Source organism: Scyliorhinus canicula, chromosome 8 (genome assembly GCF_902713615.1).
Source record: "Scyliorhinus canicula chromosome 8, sScyCan1.1, whole genome shotgun sequence".
NCBI classification, from domain to species: domain Eukaryota; kingdom Metazoa; phylum Chordata; class Chondrichthyes; order Carcharhiniformes; family Scyliorhinidae; genus Scyliorhinus; species Scyliorhinus canicula.
In genome coordinates, this window is record NC_052153.1 from 116,544,465 (window position 1) to 116,568,061 (window position 23,597).

A 23,597-nucleotide genomic window follows, 5' to 3' on the forward strand; every position below is an offset into this window, starting at 1 on the left:
CTCTCTAACCATGCACACACCTCTGTGTCTGCTAAAAGTTTCTCATTAAGGTGATGATAACAGCATCAAGTCCTTTGATGCAGTGTTTGCACTCATGTGTCAGCTTTCACTTCCCAGAGCACATGAATATAAAGTTCAATGCTGACCGTTTCAAAGATTAAGGCCTGGTGAATCATGAGGGTTGAGGTACAAGATGCTCCTGCACAAGAGGTATTTTTCGGTCTTTCCCCGTCTGAGGGGTGAAGCTTTTGGTTGGAAAGAGATATAGGAGTGCCAGGAGAAGATGCAACTCCTCTAGTGCAGCTGGTGGATGGGATCCACAAACTAGGAGTGGGTTGAGAAGAAGGGAGCTGTTGGAACAGGAGAGTCTTTGTGGTGTAACACAGGATACGATGGCGGAGGGCAAAGGCGTGTTCTGCCAGTCCTGTGGTCAACGGAGCAGCTGGTGGATTTTTTAAACGCTAAGTTCAGCCAGCAGATGAGGGGGGCGCTGGAGGACCAGGCTCAAGGTATGGAGCCACTCAAAGCAGGTATTGAGAGAGTAGAACAGAGGCTGGAGTCCTAGAGCAGGGCGATCCAGAAAGTGGAGGAGGAGGTGGGGCAGCGTGAGGAGCAGCTCGTCCTGTTGGTGGCCGAGGTGGGAGTGATGCGGTAGACCGAAAACAGGTTGAAGGAGAAGGTGGAGGATCTGGATAAACGTTCCAGAAGGCAAAATTTGAGGATCGTGGGGATTTGGATTTGTTTATTGTCAAGTGTACCGAAGTACAATAAAAGTACTGTTCTGCGTACAGTCCAGACAGATCATTCTAAAAATGAAAAAAAACGTAGGCCAAATATAAATAAACAATGTAAATACACAGACACAGGCATCGGGTGAAGCATACAGGAGTGCAGTACTACTCAGTAGAGAAGACGTGTGAAGAGATCAGATCAGTCCATAGGAGGGTCATTCTGGTAATAGCGGAGCAGAAGCTGTTTTTGAATTTGTTAGTGCGCGTTCTCAGACTTTTGTATCTCTTGCCCGATGAAAGAAGTTGGAAGAGTGAATAAGCCAGGTGGGAGGAGTCTTTAATTATGCTGCCTACTTTCCCAAGGCAGCAGCAGGTGTAGACAGAGTCAATGGTTGGGAGGCGGGTTTGCATGATGGATTGGGCTGTGTTCGTGACTCTGTAGTTTCTTACGGTCTTGGGCAGAGCAATTGCTATACCAGGCTGTGATGCAGCCAGATAGGATGCATTCTATGGTGTTTTCTATGGTATAGCACGGTAGTTAGCACAATTGCTTCACAGCTCCAGGGTCCCAAGTTCGATTCCCGGCTTGGTTCATTGTCTGTGTGGAGTCTGCACGTTCTCCCAGTGTGTGCGTGGGTTTCCTCCGGGTGCTCCGGTTTCCTCCCACAGTCCAAAGATGTGCAGGTTAGGTGGATTGGTCATTCTAAATTGCCCTTCGTGTCCAAAATTGTCCTTAGTCTTGAGCTGGGTTACTGGGTTATGGGATAGGGTGGAGGTATGGGTTTGGGTAGGGTGCTCTTTCAAAGAGCCGGTGCAGACTCGATGGGCCGAATGGCCTTCTGCACTGTAAATTCTATGAAATTCTATGTATCTGTAAAAGTTGGTAAGAGTCAATGTGGTCATGCCGAATTTCCTTAAAGTCTCGGCGCTGTTGTGCTTTCATGGTCGTAGCTTCAACGTGGGTGGACAGAGTGTTGGTGATGTGCACACCTCGGAATTTGAAGCTGTCAACCATCTCCACCTCGGCACCATTGATGCAGACAAGGGTGTGTACCCCTGAAGTCAATGACCAGCTCTTTAGTTTTGCTGACATTGAGGGAGAGATTGTTATCGTTACACCACTACACTAGGTTCTCTATCTCCCTCCTGTACTCTGACTCATCATTGTTCGTGTTGTGTCATCAGCAAACTTGTAGATGGAGTTGGAGCCAAATTTTGCCACATAGTCGTGTGTATACAGGGAGTATAGTAGGCGGCTAAGTACGCAGTCCCAGTTTGGGGACTACCATGGAGGAGGTGTTCTTGTTTATCTTTACTGATTGTGGTCTATGGGTCAGGAAGTCGAGGATCCAGTTGCAGAGGGAAGAGCCATATCCCAGGTTTTGGAGCTTTGATACGAGCTTGGCTGGGATTATGGTGTTGATTGCGGAGCTGTAATCAACAAATAGGAATCTGACATAGGAGTCCTTGTAGTCAAGATGCTCCAGGGATACGTGTAGGTCCAGGGAGATGGTGTCTGCAGTGTTCTGGTTGTGGCGGTAGGCAAATTGCAGTGGATCAAGGCATTCTGGGAGTCTTGAGTTGATGTGTCTCATCATCAATCTCTCGAAGCACGTCACGATGATCGACGTCAAGGCCACTGGACAGTAGTCATTGAGGCATGTTGCCTGGTTCATCTTTTGCTCCGGAATGGTGGGCCCGAAGGCACTGAGGGAGCGGAGGCCGGCACGTATATGGCCGAAATGTTGGAGAAGCTGATGAGGTGGGGGCCTTCGGCCAACCACTGGAGATCGACCTTCTTCTGTTTCTTGGTTGTTCGGGAGACTGTAGACATCGGGGTGCGGGGGGGGGTTTAGCAGCCTTGGCAGGGATTGCCATGCTAGCTGTGCGGGCTAGTTAACAGGACTGAAGTGGAGGGTGTTCAGGAGGCGAGGGATGGAGTTGTTGTTTTGTTTTGGGGGGGGGGGGGGGTTGCTGACAAGGGTGTGGTTGTTGTGGCGCAGTTGGAAAGGCAGTTATGATCGTGACATCTGAAGGTGGGCCTGGAGGGCTGCGTGAGATGGGCCGGGGACTGGCCCAAAAAGGGCCATTTTACAAGAGATGCACTTAAAGATAGGGAACCATAGAACATACAGTGCAGAAGGAGGCCATTCGGCCATCAAATGTGCACCAACCCACTTAAACCCTCACTTCCACCCTATCCCCATATCCCCATAACCCCATCTAACCTTTTTTGGTCACAAAGGGCAATTTATCATGGCCAATCCACCTAACCTGCATGTCTTTGGACAGTGGGAGGAAACCAGAGCACCCGAAGGAAACCCACGCAGACACTGGTAGAACATGCAGACTCTGCACAGACAGTGCCCCAGCATGGAATTGAACCTGGGACCCTGGCGCTGTGAAGCCACACTGCTATCCACTTGTGCTACCGTGTTGCCCAACCAGACACCAACGTTGAGGAAAGGATGGGTTGGGCAGGTGTTATACTCAGGGCTGGGCATGAAGATGAGGGGGATGGTGGTGCTGGTGAATAAGTAGGTAGCGTTCAAAGTGGGGAACATGGTGGCCGACGGTGGTGACAATGGAGCTGAAGGCATTTATGGAGAGTATGGGCGGGGGGGGGGGGGGGGGGGGGGGGGGGGGTGGACCCATGGCGGTTTGAAAGGCCAAGGTCAAAGGAATTTTCATATTTCTTCCAAGTACACTCTCGGATTGACATTTTTGTGGTGGATAAGGCATTGCTGGCGGGGGTGGTCGACTCGGAGTATTCGGCAACATGCCACACTGGGTGGATTTATGAGTAGACAGGAGGTGGGGGGGGGGGGGGGGGGGGGGTGGGTGCGGTCCAGCGCCGCAGTGGATGTTGGTTGTGGAATTGTTGGCGGATGAGAAGGTGCGTGAAGAGGGGAGGGCTGCCATCCGGGGGTATGTAGAGCTCAATGGCACGGGAGAGGTCACAGCCACCACGCTGTGGAGGCACTCAAGACAGTGATTCAGGGGGAGTTTATTTCAATTCAGGCACGTAGGGAGAAGGTGGAATTGGCAGAGATTGTGAGGCTGGTGGGAGAGTTGCTGAGGGTGGGTAGGAGGTATTCAGAGATAGGTAGAGTGGATGGGAAGGGTGGTGCTGGACCTGGTAGGGATGAATGGAATGTTTGAGGCTTTTTATTGGAAATTGTTTGAGTCAGAGCAGCCGGCCGGGGATAGGGAATATAGCGGTTCCTGAACGGGCTTGAGTTTCCCAGGGTGGACGAGGAGTTGGTGCAGGGATTGGGTGCTATTAACCACTGTGCCATTTTGCTGCCTATCCTCCTGCAGAATGTAGCGGATATGATCCACCATATGTCTTGACCAATGCAGACACGTGCAGCATTGTCTTTTGCCCATCTCCAGTCGACCCATTGTTGGCAAACTGTAACTAGTCGAGTACCACAGGAATCAGTGCTGGGCTTCATCTATTGATGATCTATACTACTGGCTTGGAATAAGAGCTGACTATATTGTAGCAAAATTTGCTGATGATACAAAGATAGATAGGAATGCAAATTGTGATGATGTTAAAGAATCTGCAAAGGGACATAAATAGGTTAAGTGAGTGGACAGGGCGGAAAAAGTATAAATGTGGAAAAATATGAGGTTGTCCACTTTGGAAGAATAGAAAAGCAAAATATTATTTAAATGAAAAGGTAGCACTGTTGCTTCACAGCGCCAGGGATTTGGTTCAATTCCCGGCTTGGGTCACTCTCTGTGTGGAATCTGCACATTCTCCCCGTGTCTGCATGGGTTTCCTCCGGGTTCTCCGGTTTCCTCCCACAGTCCAAAGATGAGCAGGTTAGGTGGATTGGCCATGCTAAATTGCACCTTAGTGTCCAAAAAGGTTAGGTGGGGTTACTGGGTTATGGGGTAACAGCGGAGGTGTGGTCTTAAGTAGGGTGCTCTTTCCAAGGGCTGGTGCAGACTCGATGGGCCGAATGGCCTTCTTCTGCACTGTAAATTCCATGATCTTATGAAAGAGACCGCAGAATGCTGCAGTACTGAAATTCTGGGTGTCCTTGTTTATGAAGCACAAAAAGGTAGAATAAGTAATTAGCAAGACAAATGGAATATAGGACTTTATTGTGAGGGGGTGGAGTATACAACTTGTGAAGTCTTGCTACAACCTGTACAGGACATCGGTGAGACCGTGCCTGGAGTACTGTGTACAGTTTTGGTCTCCTTATTTAAGGAAGGATATAATTGCCTTGAAAGTGGTACAGAGATGGTTCAACAGGCTGATTCCAGGGATGATTGAGTTGTCTTATGAGGAAAGATTGAACAGGTTGGGCCTACACTCATTGGAGTTTAGAAGAATGAAAGGCGATCATATTAAAACATACAAGATCCTGATAAGGGCTTGACAGAGTAGATGCTGAAAGGACATAAGCAAATTACTGCGGAAAGGCCAAACAGCAGAGAAACTGGCATCAGAGGGTAAACTCTGACAGATGTAGATGTGGGGGGGGGGGGGGGGGGGGGGGGGGAAGGGGGAAGCAAAATGGTGAAAGGGTAAGGAAAGGTGGATAAGATGGTGGGTGGGTGGGGGGGGGGGTTGTATATATTATGAAAGAAGGAAATGGTAAAAGACAGTTAAAATGAAATGGGATAAAACAAATGGGTCGAGGTGGGGTCGAGCCAATCATCTGAAGTTGTTGAATTCGATGCCTAACCAGAAGATGAGATGTTGTTCCTCCAGTTTGCGTCAACTTCAGATGATGTTTGGCCTTTCACATCTTTTGTTCTCTCTGGGGCCTGCCGTCAGCACTCTTTCCCCATGGTTTCTGTGGCCATTCGCACCTGGTTTCCCTGGGTTTCTGTGGCTATGACTCATCTTTCATTCTCACTGTGCAGTATAAATATTTCCCACTTTCTCTGTCTGCTAGCTTTGACAAAGAGTCATTGGACTTGAAACGTTAGCTCTTTTCTCTCCCTACAGATGCTGCCAGACCTGCTGAGATTTTCCAGCATTTTCTTTTTAGATGCTGAAAGGATGTTTCCTCTCTTGGGGGAAATCTAGAACTAGGGAGTACAACTTAAAGACAAGATCCCCATTTAAGATGGAGAGAAGGAGGAATTACTTCTCTCAGGAGGTCATTAGTCTTTGGAATTCTCTTCCACAGACAGAAGTGGAGATTGGGTCATTGAATATATATTTAAGGCAAAGTTAGACAGATCTTTGATTGACAAGAGAATGAAGAGCTTGGGGGGGGGGGGGGGGGGGGGGGGGAAACAGGAATTGGCATTAAGGCCACAATTACATCAGTTATTATCCTATTGAATAGCAGAACAGGCTTGCTGGGTCAAATGGCCTACTTCTGCTCCTATTTCGTACAATCTTATGTTCTTTGCTTTTTACACGTATTTAGTACATTCTTTAGTTGTTTAATGTTGCTGCCAAGTGCTGAAGGACTTTTTGATGACTTTGAAGGTAGATACGCAGGAGTTGCTCCCAGTCATGGGTATATGTAGGCATTCCCCTTGGAATACAGTATGACTTGGGGAATGCACAGAGACCATGTAGAACAGGGAAAGAGAAAGTGGAGAAGCACTGTCAACAAGAGGCCAAAGCCACGCATGGTGTTCAATGAGAACTTCTGCTACCTGAACCTTAACAAGGAACAATGCGTGAGAGACTTGAGCTTCTGTAAGCATCTGCCAGTCGCCACAACAGCAACCTCAGATCAGGCAAGGGTCACACTGCCATTGGTTGTGAGGGTGAATGCTCTGATACTTGCAGCATACCATCCACTGTTACAGAATGGCATCACTTAGGCTCTTCATTCACTGACAGCTAATTTCATTTTATTTTCTCTAACCTGAAAGAAACAGGTAGAATAAGCACATAGCTGTGCTACAACAGCACAAAACTGTCAAAAACGTTACACTAATTTATCAAGGCTTGAAGTATAAATGTTATTTTGTGCTGAGGAGGTGATCTTCTGAACTGTGGCTAAAGTGCAGCATTAGACCAATGTAGATAATGGGATATATTTAACTTGTATATGTTTACTGCTCAACAAACAACTGGAGAATTATATTCTATGCTTCATCAAGAGCCAAAGTTCTTCATAATGATACTAAAAGATGTTACTTAAGAGTGCACAAAATCTTAAAGAACCTGTTGTCATAGTACTTTGCCAAAAGATGAAAATAGGGAGAGAGTAAGGTCGTCAGCAACAAGGAGTTTACCTTATCAGTTCCTGTTTCACAGTGCAAAGGGATGCACATGTCAGAGACAAAATAATGACCTCTGCAGCAATCAAACTAAGGGAAAACCTCCCCCTTGGTTGAAGATTGTACAAATGGAACTGAAGAAATATCCAATTTCATGTCAGACATCCATTTTAGTGGATGTCTGACATGAATTCCTGAAATATCAATTACCTTCAACATGAGAGTTAAGTGGTAGTTAAAATAATTGAGATCAGCATTTTGCAACAAATGCACTGACTAGACTTTGATCTGCAGAAGCTTTTCTAAGTGGGGGTGAATGTGGTAAGAATTTTAGGTCCTATATTTAAGTCCTTTATTATTTATTTATTATATCCTATATTTATTAAGGCGGCACGGTATCACAGTGGTAAGCACTGTTGCTTCACAGCGCCAAGGACCCGGGTTCGATTACCGGCTTAGGTCACTGTCTGTGCGGAGTCTGCCCATTCTCCCCATGCGTGGGTATCCTCCGGGTGCTCCGGTTCTCCCCGCAAGTCCCTAAAGACGTGCTTGTTAGGTGAATTGGACATTCTGAAATCTCCCTCAGTGTACCCGGACAGGTGCCGGAGTGTGGCGACGAGGGGATTTTCACAGTAACTTCATTGCAGTGTTAATGTAAGCCTGTGCATGACAATAATAAAGATTATTATTGTTAAAAAGTTAGCCCTGCAGTTATTTGAAAAGAGTACTTTTTTTTCTTTAAATTTAAAGTACCCAATCGTTTTTTCCAAATTAACGGGAAATTTAGCATGGCCAATCCACCTACCATGCACATATTTGAGTTGTGGGGGTGAGACCCACACAACCACGGGAAGAATGTACAACCTCCACATGGACAGTAAGCCGGGTCTTCAGCCCAGTGAGGCAGCAGTATTAACCACTGCGCCACCGTGCTGCCATTTAAAGAGTACTTACGATAAATACTCATGTAGAATGACTCATGTAGAATGTCAAAATATTGATATTGAATGCTTTTCACTATTTCATCCATATTATCAATAAGACTAGAGAACAAAAAACTAAATTGGTACTGCTGTTAAATATATATAACTAATATATAAACTTTGCAAGTATTTACCTCAGGTATGATTCTAAAACTCTGTCCATTCGCTTATAGAAGGGCCGAGAGGTAAAATATCCACTCCAATAATGGTCATCTCTGTCTGCATAGGTAAAGAAGTCCCCACTCAAGACAGGAAATGATGATGGGGAATTTCCTGAATCAGCAGCTTTATGGAGAGCATCAAAATAATCTGACAATGTTCCAAATTGAGCCTAGAAACAGAGTATCAAACTACTAATCATCCATTCGGTTAATAATTGCAAATTTAAAAGTAACTTCTATCTCCTATCATACACATAGATGGATTATTTTCCATATGTTTTTTAAAATATGTGTCAAAGCTTTTGCTTTATAGCTTCATCTAATAATCTGAGTGGTCTTAATGTACAAGGCGTAGTTACTGAAATGTTCCTTGGACAACAATATATCTTGGTTGCAATATATAATGGATGGACAGCAATATCACAAATAGAAACAGAGGTAGGAGGAGCAGGAGTTGTGTAAAATATGGCCAGTAGTTACATATGTTTTGGAAATATGCCTCGGTCTTCAAAATCAGCTTTCAAAATTAACTGTCCAATTGGTGTAACAGAATGTTGTAGTGTTATACAAACTTATAAAGGAAGGTAAAGAAGAATCAATGTTGAGTTATTAAATGTTGGAAGAACAACTGTTAGATGGCAAAAGGTTCCACATGATTAACTAATAACCGGTTCAGACTAGGAAAGATAGTCAATTGTCTGGTTCACTAATGTCCTTTAGGGAGGGATACCTGCATGTGACACCAGCAATGTGGTTGATTCTTAACACCCTCAGAAATGGCCTAGCAAGCTACTCAGTTGTAATCAACTGCTACAAAAAGGAATGAAACTGGACAGACCACCTGACATCGACCTAGGCACCAGAAATGACAATGGCAAAATATTAAATAGAGCCAAGGCGATCGAACAACCAACTGATCACATTTATGCTCGGCAGTCCTGCCACATCCAGCCGTGAATGGTGGTGGACAATTAAACAACCCACTGGAGGTGATGGTTCCACAAATATCCCTATCCTCAATGATGGAGGAGCCCAGGACATCAGTGCAAAAGGTGTGCAGCAATCTTCAGGTAGAAATACTGAGTGGATAATTCAACTCGGCCTCCTCTGAAAAACCCTAGCATCACAGATGTCAGTATTCAGCCAATTCGATTCACTTAGGTGATACCAAGAAACGGCGGAAGGCACTGGATACTGCAAAGGCCCTGACAATAATCCGGCAATAGTACTGAAGACTTGTGCTCCAGAACTTGCCGCACCCATAGCCAAGCTGTTCAAGTATAGCTACAACACTGTCCTCTACCCGGCATTGTGGAAAGTTGCCGGCCATCGGTCTACTCTCAATCATCAGTAAAGTGGTGGAAGGGGTCATCAACAGTGTGATCAAGCGGCACTTCCCTAGTAATAATCTGCTCACGGATGCTCAGTTTGGGTTCTGCCAGAGTCACTCAACTCCTGACCTCATTACAGGTTCATAGATGGACAGAAGAGCTGAATGTCAGAGGGGTGGTGAGAGTGACTGGCCTTGACATCAACTGACCGAGTATGGCGCCAAGGAGCCTTAGCAAAACTTGATTCAATGGGAATCAGGGGGCAAAGCCTCCACTGGTTGGAGTGATACCTGGCACAAAGGAAGAATGTTGTGGTGGTTGGAAGTCAATCATCTCAGCTCCAGGAGTTCCTCAGGATAGGTCCTAGGCCCAAACATCTTCAGCTCCTTCATCAATTACCTTCCTTCCATCACAAGGTCAGAAGTGGGGATATTCACAGATGACCGCACAATGTTTAGAACTATTGGCAACTCCACAGATACTGAAGCAGTTCATGTCAAAATACAGCTACACCTGGACTCATTTTGTGCACCCATTCATATGCGGAGGACCCCTGGCAGCATTGGGTGTCCCAGCGGCAGAATGCCATCTGCCATCAGTGAAATTCCTCAGTAAAATTCAGAACTGGCATTTCCACCTTGCAAAAAGGAATATAGTTGCAGTTGTTAGAGATATTTCTGTGAAGCCATTTACTATCCTGTGTTGGAACTATAATCCCCGTTCCTTCACTATCATAGAGTAGAAATCCTGGAATTCCCTTCCTAATAGCACTGGGGGTGTACTTATACAAGGTGGACTACGCGATTCAAGAAGGCGGCTCCCCAATCACATTCTGAAGGGAAATCATCTGTCGCAGGACATTGCTGGAGAGGTTCTTTTGGAGTGTCCAAGGCTCAACCATCTTCAGCTGCTTCATCAATGACCTTCCTTCCATCAGAAGATCAGAAGAGGGTATGTTCGCTGATGACTGCACAATGTTCAGTACCATTCATGACTCCACGAAGCAGTCCAAGTCTAAATGCAGCAAGACCTCGAAAATATCCAGGCTTGGGTTGACATGTGGCAAGTAATATTCGCGCCACAAAAGTGTCAAGCAATGATCACCTCCAACAAGAGACGTTTTAGCCACCGCCTCTTGACATTTAATGGCATTACCATCGCTGAATCCCCCACTATCAACATCCTGGGGGTTCATTAGAAACTAAACTGGACTAGCCATATAAATACTTCGGTACCAAAACAGGTCAAAGGCTAGGAATCCTGCGGTGGGTAACTCACATTCTAACTCCCCAAAGCCTGTCCAAGGCACAAGTCAGGAGTGTGATGGAATATTCTCCACTTGTCTGGATGAGTACAGCTCCAACAACACTCATTTCATTTCATTTCAAGAAGCTTGACACCCTCCAGGACAAGTCAGTCCACTTGATTGCTACCCCTTCCACAAATATTTACATCTTCCACCACCGCCGAACCAGCAGTCGTGTAACAGTACCATCTACAAGATGCACTGCAGGAACTCACCAAGGTTCCTTAGGCAGCACCTTTCAAACACATGACGACTACCATCTAGAAGGACAAGAGCAGCAGATACCTGGTAACCCCACTACCTGGAAGTTCCCGTCCAAATCACTCACCATCTGACTTTGAAGTATTTCACCATTCCTTTTTGTCATTGGGTCAAAATCCTGGAACTACCTCTTTAACAGCATTGTGGATGTACCTACACCTCAGGGACTGCAGCGGTTCAAGAAGGCAGCTCACCACCACCTCCTCAAGGGCATCTAGGGGTGGGCAGTAAATGCTTGTCTGCCAATGACACCCATTTAAAACAAATGATAAATGGGAATTACAGTCTTTGGTCTGCAGTGATGTATATGACCGCAATACATGTTTCAAAATTACAATCAGTATTCCTCAGGTAAGAGCGGGCTACTTTCTGAATACAAGAAAAGCTGAAACAGTCCTGCATCTCAAAAACATAATCTAATATGTTTATGGTGATAGAGTGCAGGAGCACTTCATGCATGTCGTACTTCTTTGTATCAAATTTACCAGGAACAGTAGCATTGTAGTTATGTCACTGAATTAGTAATCCTGATGCCAGGACTAATGACTTGGAGACACAAGGTCATTCTCATCACAATAGCTGGGGAATCCAAATTCAGATAATTAAATACATTCAAATAAAACAATAACAAAATTAATTTTGTAACAATGTCTGGTTCACTAATGTCCTTTCAGGAAAGAAATCTTCCATCCTAACCCAGCCATGCTTATAGTTACTCCAGACCCTCAGCAATGTGGTTGACTTTTTATGTTCTGATGAGAGGCATGGTAGCACAGAAGTTAGTACTATTGCTTCACAGCGCCAGAGACCCGGGTTTAATTCCCGGCTTGGGTCACTGTCTGTGTGGCGTCTGCACGTTCTCCCCGTGTCTGTGTGGGGTTTCCTCCGGGTGCTCCGGTTTCTTCCCAAAAGTCCCAAAACACATGCTTGTTAGGTGAATTGGACATTCAGAATTCTCCCTCAGTGTACCCGAACAGGCGCCGGAGTGTGGCGACTAGGGGATTTTCACGGTAACTTCATTGCAGTGTTAATGTAAGCCATCAGTAGGAGGGTCGCCCCTCGGCTGGGAGGTGAGGGGCTCAGTGCTCTTGGGTCTGACATGCCACCCCCCCCCCGGATCATATATACCCATTACGGGAGCAAAGTCAGCTGCTGCCTGTCCGTCCCATTGAACATCCCCAGGACAAATTCCTGTCCATGGTAATATAGTGAAGGTCATTATATTGCCACTGACTGTGCTGGCCTTTGGCCACACAGCTGAAGGCTATCACTAATAGGGAATTAGAAATGCGAGTAGTGTGAGTACTTCACAGCTTCTAGGTTCAAGGATTATGGGGAGAAGGCAAGAGAATGTGGATGAGATAAATATCAGCCATGATTGAATGGCGGAGCAGACTCGGTTGGCCGAGTGGCATAATTCTGCACCTATGTCTTATAGGGGCATCGCTGAGGGCATCGAAACCATGGTGCAGACAAATGGGGAGCCACTAGTGTTGGCAGAGCTAGATAATGCAGGGGCCTTTAGAGCTCAATCAAGCTGCCCCTCCATCCCAAGGTGACCCCTAGGGCCCTATGGGCACTGACTGTGAGGAGAGAGCGCTGGAGGCCAACCCGGAGCCTCACTACAGGAGACGACAGCGATCACCTGCTCTCCTGAGTCGCCCCCCACCTGACAATGGCGCGTCTCAGGCTCAGCAGGTGAAACAGGATGGCACAATGAGGCTGTGCCACTGGTAAGTTGACCAGGGCCCTGCCGCCCCAGGCCTTCCAGAGGATGCTCGCCAAGGGCACCAAAGACCACAGGGCACGATAAGCAACAGGCTGCCTCCACCTCTGATGTGTATCCTGGGGACACACCTAGAGATGATGGCAGAGGACGGAGAGCTAAGACACTTGAGGATCACTGAGAGGGCACTAGCGGGTGGGCGGCACCATTGGTCATTAGGGTCACGATTGTACGGACGCCAAAGGAAAAAAAACAAATAGCATTTTGGTTCCAACAAGACATTATCAAACGGGGGAGCAGGGAGCAGGACAGGCTGGTGTACACACCGCCGCATCATAAGGTTTGGGCTGACACTCCCACTAGTCACACATGAGGCGATGTCACCAGCAGCCGAACCTCGGGACGGCGTGTTCATGGTGTCTGACCCATCGACCCAAGGCCCAATCAGCTCAGTGGTCCTTACAGCCGCAGAGGGGCCAAGTAAGGGTGGCAACAATGACCAGCTCTACAGCCCGTAGCACCCCAACATTCTGCACAGCACCAGCATGGAAAAAAGCAGACTTACAGTACTGTCCGAAATGCCAGTGGTGGTGTCACCACTAAGTTCTTCCTGCACATCTCACACAATTACATAAAACAACATTTTTAAAAAAACAGCAGGGGCCCTTGCCCCCACAACAGGACCAGCAATCCCGTACAGAAACTCCAGCCAACACAACGGAGTCACCAACATGCACATCCGCACTGTGTCCAAAGCGTACAATCTGCCAGTGTCTCTAGTTGTCAATTATCAGCTGCAGGCAACTGTCAGCTCTCAGGCAGAATCACTGTACCACAACCCTATGACCAACTAATCCCAGAACAGTCCAGGCAACAAAACGCCACACTCACAACCCAAACAAGGGCAACATCAAACTCAAGAACGGACTCCTTAGTGGACCACTCTGGCACAACATTTCCTACACAAGGCCCAGGACATTTCACCAGGTCCTCTCTCCTTCCTGCTGAATCCCACACTGGCTGAACTTTACATCAGTGTTAATAAGCTACCCCCTCTCCCCCCATAGTGGGAGAGCTTGCAGCACCAATGAACTTTTATAGGGTCCAATCAACTTAATATATTAACAGAAACAAACTCAGGGACTAATTAAAAGGGTCTCCTGGGTGGGCACTGCCTAAACAAAACAAAGAGCAACGGAAAGTTGACAAACATCAAATCAAAATATGATTAAGAGGGTCTATAAAACAATCCAGCCCCTGCAGTGCCCACGGAGCATGGAAGTTGCAGCACCAATGAGCATGGGGAACAATCATCCCCAGCTGGATGTGTCCCGTGCAGTTACAACAATTGGGTATGCATGCAATTAACGTTGCAGCAAATATATATTGTATTTCACTCAAGTAGCTACAAGGTAATTCAAGGTCTATACAGAGATAATTGTTAGCTCTCAGATTATTTGCAGCTCTGGTGCAGACCTTGGTAGCTTTCTACATGTGCATCTATTATCTCAGCATTTCAGTACAGTAACTGGATTAAACACTTGGGAGAGATGTTACAGAAATCACATTTCTTCGAGACCCAAGTCATGTGCTCTGGATTTTTCTCATTAAACCTTTGCACCTCTTTATCTTTCCCTCACCTCTTTACATCCGACTTAAAATCTACCTCTTTTTTAAAACTTTTGAAGGAAGCATCAAAAAGCAGTGCTGTTTTTGTTCAAATGCAAGATTCCCGACCCGGCATCCATCCACGCGACTCGGTCCGACCCGACCAAGAGAGGACCGCCCATTGTCCTGGCCCAACTGATCGGGAAACAGACGTGGACCCACAAGTAGGTATAGATTGAGGCCTGATTTCAGGAGTGCCCGACCCGATCGCTGGTGCCGAATCCAACCACGTAACCCGCCCCGACCCAACCCTCACAGACTCTACCAGTGACCCAGGGTCCCGACCGGACTGTGAACCCTGGTGACCCCAAAATCGCAACAACCTAGGACCCCTCCAGACGCAACTACTTACCTTTCATAAGGTCAGGCTTCTCTCATTGGATACCCGGGACGACCCAGAAGCAACCACTGACCTAGGAAGTGAGAGAAACGTGCCGATCTACAGGTCAGACTAAAACAACGCAGTTTCAAGTCTCCTCTCCCCAGCATACACCTGGCAAACGTCCAAGTGATCGACAACAAGCTGGATGAGCTTAACCCTAGACTTACCTCTCAGAGGGAAGTGAGAGACTGTTGTGTGCTCTGTTTCACAGAGATGTGACTCATCCCTGCCTCACCGCACTGTGCCATATAACCTGTGGGCTTCTCAATTTATCGGATGAACCGCACGGCTTTCCTCAGGCAAGGCGAAACGTGGAGGGATTTGTGCTCAGACATGGTGATCCTGATGTGTTACCGCTCCCCAGACCTGGAATACCTGACTGTGAAGTACTACCTTCCACGGGAATTCACTTCTGCCATCATTACAGTGGTCTACATGCCACCCCAGGCGGACGTGAAAAAGGTGCTTTGTGAATTGTACACCGCTATAAACAACCTTGAAATTAAATGAAATACCCGGAGGCCTTGTTCATTATGGTCGGTGACTTTAACCAGGCCAATCTCAAGAGTGCACTGCCAAAATTCCACTAACACATCTTCTGTCCCACCAAGGTCCTAACATCCTTGGCCACTGCTACACAAATATCAAGGGCGCTCCATTCACCGGCCTATTTCATAAAATTGGACCACAAGAAGGTGGTCCTTCCCCTGGCAAAGAAGCAGAAACTTAAGTGGGAGGATCCGGTAAGAAGATCGTGCAATGCCTGTACGAGGCAATGGAAGGACTCAGTGGCCAACCTAGAAGAGTATGCCACGACCATCACAGATTTCATCACTAACTGTGTCGAGGACTGCGTGCCCAAAGAAGGTAGTACGAGCGTTCCCCAACGGAAACCATGGTTTAACCAGGCGATCCATAAGACTGTAAGACATAGGAGCAGAATCCACTTCCTACTGAAGTCCAGGTCTGAGGCGTTCAAGATAGGTGACTTTGACCTATGCAAGAAATCTAGGTACGACTTCTGCAAGGCCATCAGGGATGCAAAGAGACAATATCAGATTAAGCTAGAGTCCCAGACTAATGATATGAACTCTCGTCCATTGTGGCAAGGCGTACACAATGTAATGAGCTACAAAGCAAAGCTGAGTAGAATCTCTGGCAAAAGAGAACCCCTCCCCGATGATCTCCATGCATTCTATGCTCGTTTTGAGCAGGAAGACAATGAACAAATGATACCTGCCCCAACAACCTCGGACTCGGCCATACCTACCGTCACAGCCTCAGAAGTTAGATGGACCTTCTCGAAAGTGAATCCACGGAAAGCAATGGGTCCTAACCAAGTCCTGAGTTGTGCACTCAGACCCTGTGAGGACCAGCTGGCATGTGTGTTCACAGACATCTTTAACCTTTTCATACTCCTTTCCGAGGTTCCCACCTACTTCAGGAAGACCAATATCATACCAATGCCAAAGAAGAACCATACACATGCCTTAACGACTACCGCCCGGTTGCCCTGACACCTATTATTATGAAGTGCTTCGAGAGGTTAGCCATGAAACACATCACCTCCAACCTTCCAGATTGCCTTGATCCTCTGCAATTTGCCTACTGCCACAACTGGTCCACAGCAGATGCTATCTTCCTGGCCCTAAACTCTTCTTGGAAGTCATGACACCTATGTCAAATTCCTGTTCATTGACTACAGCTTCGCCTTCAACACCATATTCCAAGCCAACCCATATCCAAACTCCAAAACCTAGGACTCGGTTCTTCTCTCTGCACATGGATTCTCGACTTCCTTACACACAGACCACAATCAGTAAACAACAACACCTCCTCTGCGATAGTCCCCAATGCCAGGGCCTTGCAAGGCTGCGTAATTAGCCCCTGACTATACTCCTTATACACACGACTGTGTGGCAAAACTCCATCTGCAAGTTTGCTAATGGGTCGAATCCCAAACACGACGAGTCAGAGTATAGGACGGAGATAGAGAACTTAGTGGCATGGTGCAATGACAACAATCTCTCCCTCAATTTCAACAAAATAAAGGAGATGGTCATTGGCTTCAGAAAGTGAAGTGTCGTACACCCCCCTGTCTGTATCAATCGTACCAAGGTGGAGATGGTTGACAGCTTTAAGTTCCTAGGTGTAAACATCACTAACAATCTGTCCTGGTCCACCCACATCGATGCTACAACCAAGAAAGCACAACAACGCCTATACTTCCTCAGGAAATTCAGCATGTCCAGAATAACTCTTATCAATTTTTATAGACGTATCATAAAACATCCTATCTGGCTGCATCACAGCTTGGTATGGCAACTGCTCGGCCCAAGACCATGAGAAACTATAGAGAGTTGTGAACACGGACCAGTCCATCACACACCAATAGATTCAAAAACAGCTTCTTCCAAGCTGTTGCCAAACTCCTGAATTGCCCTCTCATGGACTGAACTGATACTACGTGTCTTCTCTGCATTTTTAGCACCATATTCCATATGTGCTGCACCCGGTGTCTTAAATTTATTAATATATTTTTTTAAATATTTTCGTTTCCTCCTTTTTACACATTTTCTCCCAAATTTACACCCACCAACAATAAACAATAAGCGGTAACGAACAATGTCAATCCCCATATCAACAACAATCCCATCCTCCCACCAACCCCCAGACAGCAGCCCGCATGTTATCATAAACAAATGACAAAAAGGAATCACCCATAGTCACCATTAACACATACAGTACCCCCCCCCAACCCTTCCAACCCCCCCCCCCCTAATGTTTGATGTTATCCAATTCTTGAAAGTGCAGAATGAATAATGCCAATCAATTGTTGAACCCCTCCATCCTTCTCCTCAGTTCAAACTGTACCTTCTCAAGAGTCAGGAATTCCAACAGGTCCCTCCGCCACGCCAGGGCACAGGGTGGAGAGGTTGCTCTCCATCCCAACAGGATCCACCTTCGGGCGATCAACGAGGCGAAGGCTACAACATCTGCCTCCGTGCCCGTTTCCAACCCTGGCTAGTCCAACACTCCGAATATGGCTTCCCGAGGGCCTGGTCCAGTTTCACGTGCACCACTTTAGAGATTACCCTAAAAACCTCCTTCCAGTAATCCTCCAGCATTGGACAGGACCAAAACGTGTGAATGTGATTCGCGGGGCTCCCTCCGCAACCTTCACACACATGTTCTACCCCCTCAAAGAGCCGGCTCATCCTCGCCCTTGTGAGGTGTGCTCACCTCACTGGACGTACTGGCGCTGGAGGGTGTGCAGAGGAGATTCACTAGGTTAATCCCAGAGCTGAAGGGATTGGATTATGAGGAGAGGTTGAGTAGACTGGGACTGTACTCGTTGGAATTTAGAAGGATGAGGGGGGATCTTATAGAAACATTTAAAATTATGAAGGGAATAGATAGGATAGATGCGGGCAGGTTGTTTCCACTGGCGGGTGACAGCAGAACTAGGGGACATAGCCTCAAAATAAGGGGAAGTAGATTTAGGACTGAGTTTAGGAGGAACTTCTTCACCCAAAGGGTTGTGAATCTATGGAATTCCTTGCCCAGTGAAGCAGTTGAGGCTCCTTCATTACATGTTTTTAAGGTAAAGATAGATAGTTTTTTGAAGAATAAAGGGATTAAGGGTTATGGTGTTCGGGCCGGAAAGTGGAGCTGAGTCCACAAAAGATCAGCCATGATCTAATTGAATGGCGGAGCAGGCTCGAGGGGCCAGATGGCCTACTCCTGCTCCTAGTTCTTATGTTCTTATATACCACCTTCAGCTGTATCAGCCCCAACCACACACACGAGGTGGAGGCATTCACTCTCCGGTGCATCTCAAACCAGAACCTCTCCTCCAGACCCTCTCCCAACTCTTTCTCCCACTTTGCTTTGATCCCTTCCAGTGGTGCTTTCTCCTCTTTCAAAAAGCCCGTACACCGTCCTCCTGTTGTAAGCACCTCCTCCAGCAATGTGGAGGCCGGCTCCATCGGGAAGCTCTGTGTCTCCTTCTTGGCAAAATCTTGAACCTGCATGTATCTAAACATTTCCCTCTGCTCCAGCCCATACTTCACTCCGAGCTCCTTCAATCCTGAAAACCAACCTCCAAGAAACAAATCTTTAAGTGTCTTAATCCCCTTCTCCTCCCATTTCCGAAAATTTCCGTCCCACTACCCTGGCTCAAATCTGTGGTTGTCCCGAATCGGCATTTCCCTTGACCCTGCCCCAACCTGAAGTGTTGGCGAAACTGCCTCCAAATTCTCAATGAAGCTATTACTACCGGACTCCCTGACTTTTTCCCCAGGGCCATCGGGAGCGGTGCTGTTGCTAGTGCCTTTAAGCCCGACCCCATACAGAAACTCTTTTTCATTCTGACCCACTGGGAATCACCCCCTCTGATCCAGCTCCTCACCTTCTCCACATTCGCCGCCCAGTAATAATACATCAGGTTCGGAAGACCCAAACTCCCTGCCTGCCTTCCCCTCTGTAGCGGCACCTTTCTATCTCTGGCCACCTTCCCTCCCCATATGAAACGAGGTATTCATTCCTTCAATCTCTCTAAAAAATGCCTTTGGCAGGAAAATCGGCAGGCATTGGAAAATAAACAGAAATCGTGGCAACACGTTCATTTTAACCGCCTCTACCCGACCCGCCAGTGACAGAGGAAGACCATCCCACCTTGCCAGATCAGTTTTCACCCGCCCCACCAAACTAGAAACGGTGTACCTACGGAGCCCCCCCCCCCCCCCCCCCCCCCCCCCACACCGAGCAACCTGTACCCCCAGATATCTAAAGTGAGTCCCTATCCTACGGAATGGCAGCACCCCCACCCCCGGTCGAGACATCACTAAATACTCGCTCTTGTCTAGATTTGTATCCCGAGAAAGACCCAAACACTCGAAGCAGTTCCAATATTCCCCCTCTTGACACACTTGGTTCCGACACATATAATAAGTCATCGGCACATAAGGGCACTCTTTGCTCTACCCCCCCCCCCCCCCCCCCCCCCCCCCCCCCCCCCCCCGCACTATCCCCTTCCATACCCCCAAAATTCTTAACATGATGGCCAACGGCTCAATCGGAAGTGCAAACAGTAGGGGGGACATAGGACATCCCTGCTTAGTCCCACGGTGGAGAGAAAAGGATCTTGAGCTGATGTTCTTTGTGCGGACACTCTCCCTCGGCTCCTTATACAGTAGCTTTACCCAGTCCACAAATCATGGACCAATCCCAAACTGCTCCAGAACTGCCATCAAGTACCCCATTCTACTCGGTCAAACGCTTTCTCGGCGTCCAATGCCTCAACCACCTCTGTTGCCTTCCCCTCCGCCGGTGCCATAACCACATTCAATACCCTCCTAACATTCGAAAAGAGCTGCCTCCCTCTCACAAACCCCTTGTGATCTTCACCTATCACCTTCGGGAGGCACTACTACAGACTACCTGCCAGTACCTTCGCCAATACCTTTGCATCCACGTTTAAAAGTGATATGGGTCTATGCATCCCACACTTTGTCGGATAATTATCTTTTTTAAGTAACAGGGAAATTGATGCCTGCCCCAAAGTTTGTGGTAACACCCCCTTCCCTATCGCCTCCTCAAACACCCCCCACATCAGAGGTGCCAGCTTATCCTTGAATTTTTTATAATATTCCACCGGAAACCCATCCGGCCCTGCCACCTTCCCCGACTGCATCCTCCCAATCATATCTTTTATCTCCTGCTTCACTATCGCTCCTTCTAATGTAACCCTGTCCCCCTCCCCTAACCTTTGGTACTCCAGCACATCTAGAAATTCCTGCATCTCCCGTCTCCCCCAGGTTGCTCTGACCTGTACAACCTCTCATAGAATTCCTCAAAGACCTTGTTAATCTGATCCACCAACTTCCTTGCTCTGTCCCGCACATGAACAATTTTCCTTGCTGTCGCCTCCCTCTGAAACAAAACCCGCTAACATGCACCCTGTCTTCTCTCCATGCTCGTAAACTGCACCTCTTGCTTGCCTCAGTTGGCGCACCGCCTTCCTGGTAGATAGTCGGTCAAAGATCGCCTGTAGTTCCTTCCTCTTTTCCAACTTCGCTGGATCCCCATCTTCTGCATATCTCCTATCTACCTCCAGCATCTCATCTATTACCCTCTGCCACTCCAACCTCAAAATGGAAATTTGCATGTAGATGGTCATGGCTGATATTGGGGTTGTTGGTACATCTATCATAGTACGCAAGGATCTTTCAAATGTTTATCGAGAGAAGCCCAATAGTATTCAAGGGAGTGTGCATCAACATGTCCTTCATTACCTTATTCAATGCTGGCGTTCCCCGTGCACATGGATATATGGACAAGAGGAGAACTCATCTGTGGCCCTCCAGGATGGACTTCACCATGTGGGGTATGGGGAGACCAAGGTGTAAGAGTCCTTCCTGATATTTCCTTTGCTCTCATTTCTTTTATTTTATTATTTTTGGTTAGAGGATGCATGATTGGGATGTCCCTTTAAGCGGAAGAGTGCTTGCCAGGACAGCATGTTCCTGCACTTTGCACTTTGGAGTGGAGAAAACAGACTCGTTGGCACCGAGTGAATCTTGGGAATCTTGGAGGAAGTTGGTTCAATTGGCCAACTGGCATCTGGTGGGTTTGCAAGAGACAGCGTTCTGCGCAGTGTTAAGCGTTGCACACGTGAAGTGGGAGATAGTCTGACTGAGGCAGCCAGAGTGGGATTGACACTTGATAATTTGGAGCAGCGTGGTAATTTGGTGCAGAGTGGGAGGAGGTGCTTTTTTCTTTTGTTTTCTTTCTTCTTGCTTTGTAAATGTTAATCTGCAGGGAGAGATCGAGAGAGCATCCTGGGAAGGTAATTGATATGAGGACCTACCTCGGGTATCTGCAGCGACAAGTGAAGGTAAGGGTTGAATAAATTTTCTTAAATAATTTAATTGGTGATAGAAATGTCGGTCAGTGGGGTTAAGTGTTGCACTTGTGAGATGTGGGAGATTCGTGATGCTTCCAGCATCTTGGATAACTACATCTGCAGAGAGTGCACCAAATTGCAGCTCCTCACAGACCACATGGATAGGTTGGAGCAGCAGTTGGATGCACTTAGGAGCATTAAGGAGTGGAAAGCGTCATAGGCAGGAGTTATTAGTAATGTGGTGACACCCAAGGTGCAGGCAGACAGATGGGTGACCGCTAGAAGAGGCTGGCAATCAGTGCAGGAATCCACGTGGTCGCCTACCTCTCTAACAAGTATACCATTTTGGATACTGTTGAGGGGATGGCCTAACAAGGGATAACAGCAGCAGCAGCCAGAGCGGTGGCACCACGACTGGCTCTGTTGTTAAGCAGGGAGGGACAAAGACCACTAGAGCAATAGTTATAGGGCCTCTATAGTTAGGGGTACAGATAGGCGCTTCTGTGGACGTGAAAGAGCTTCCAGGATAGTATATTGCCTCCCCCTAGTGCCAGGGTCCAGGATGTCTCTGAATGGGCAGAAAGCATTCTGAAGGGGGGGGACGAAAAAACAGAGGTCATGGTACATATTTGTACTAATGACATAGGTAGGAAGAGTGATGAGGTCCTGCAGCAGCAGTTTAGGGAGTTAGGTAGAAAGTTAAAAAGCAGAACCTCTGGGGTTGTAATCTCAGGATTACTCCCTATGCAACGTGCCACTGAGGCTAGAAATAGGGAGATAGTACAGCTCGACACATGGCTAAACAGCTGGAGTAAGGAGGGAGAGTTTCAGATATCTAGACCATTGGACTCTCTTCCAAGACAGGTGGGACTGCTACAAGAAGGATGGGTTGCATCTAAACTGCCTGGGCCATAAATATCCTGGCTGGGAGGTTTGCTTGTGTCACACGGAAGGATTTAAACTAATTTGGCAGGGGCTTGGGAACCAAAGCAAGGGGAACTAGAGAGTAGGGCCAGTAAGACCGAGAGGAAGAGCAGACAGGATGTGGTTGCTGATCAAAGAAGGTCTGGTGGACTAAAGTGCATTTGTTTCAATGCGAGAAGTGTAACAGGTAATGCAGATGAATTTAGAGCTTGGATTAGTACTTGGAACTATGATGTTGTTGCCATTACAGAGACTTGGTTGAGGGAGGGACAGGATTGGCAGCTAAATGTTCCAGGATATAGATGTTTCAGGCGGGATAGAGGAGGATGTAAAAGTGGTGGGGAGCTGCACTACTGGTGAAGGAGAATATCACAGCTGTACGGCGGGAGGACATCTCGGAGGGCTCATACATCGAGGCAATATGGGGAGAGCCCAGGAACAGAATCATAGAATTTACAGTTCAGAAGGAAGCCATTCAGCCCATCGAGTCTGCACCTGCCCTTGGAAAGAGCACCCTACCTAAGCCCAAACCCAAACCTGGCATGGCCAATCTACCTAACCTGCACATCTTTGTACCGTAGGAGGAAACCGGAGCACCCGGAGGAAACCCACGCAGACACAGAGAGAATGTGCAGACTCCACACAGACAGTGACCCAAGTCAGGAATTGAACCTGGGACCCTGGAGCTGTGAAGCAATTGTGCTAACCACTGTGTTACCGTGCTGCCCCTATTCTTGCAAAGACAAGGTATAGAAATTTATGTTTACCTTTTAATGTCAAATGTCTTCAGAAAATACAGGACGAGTTGGATTGATTATGGGTGGAATCTCCTGGTCTGGATATACTTTGGGAGACGGGAGTGGAAAGGAGTGATTTCCACTCAGGGACGGGCCAGCTGAGCACGTACAATTTTGCACTGGTCAACTCATTAGACATATATGCACACGGAGCAGAATGAATCTTGAGGCTGGGCTTGCCACTTCCTCCACTACTGGAGCAGAAAA

The 23,597-nt window shown here is 47.3% G+C and overlaps 1 protein-coding gene across 2 annotated transcripts in view; it reads right to left on the reverse strand.

The window, feature by feature from the left end:
- man2a1 (mannosidase, alpha, class 2A, member 1) overlaps positions 1–23,597 on the reverse strand; it is a 245,702-nt gene that overhangs the window by 103,996 nt on the left and 118,109 nt on the right. For both annotated transcript variants that reach the window (XM_038805125.1, XM_038805126.1), the window contains exon 9: positions 8,062–8,258. In XM_038805125.1, the coding sequence (XP_038661053.1) occupies positions 8,062–8,258 (197 nt within the window). The remainder of the gene's footprint in view (positions 1–8,061; positions 8,259–23,597) is intronic.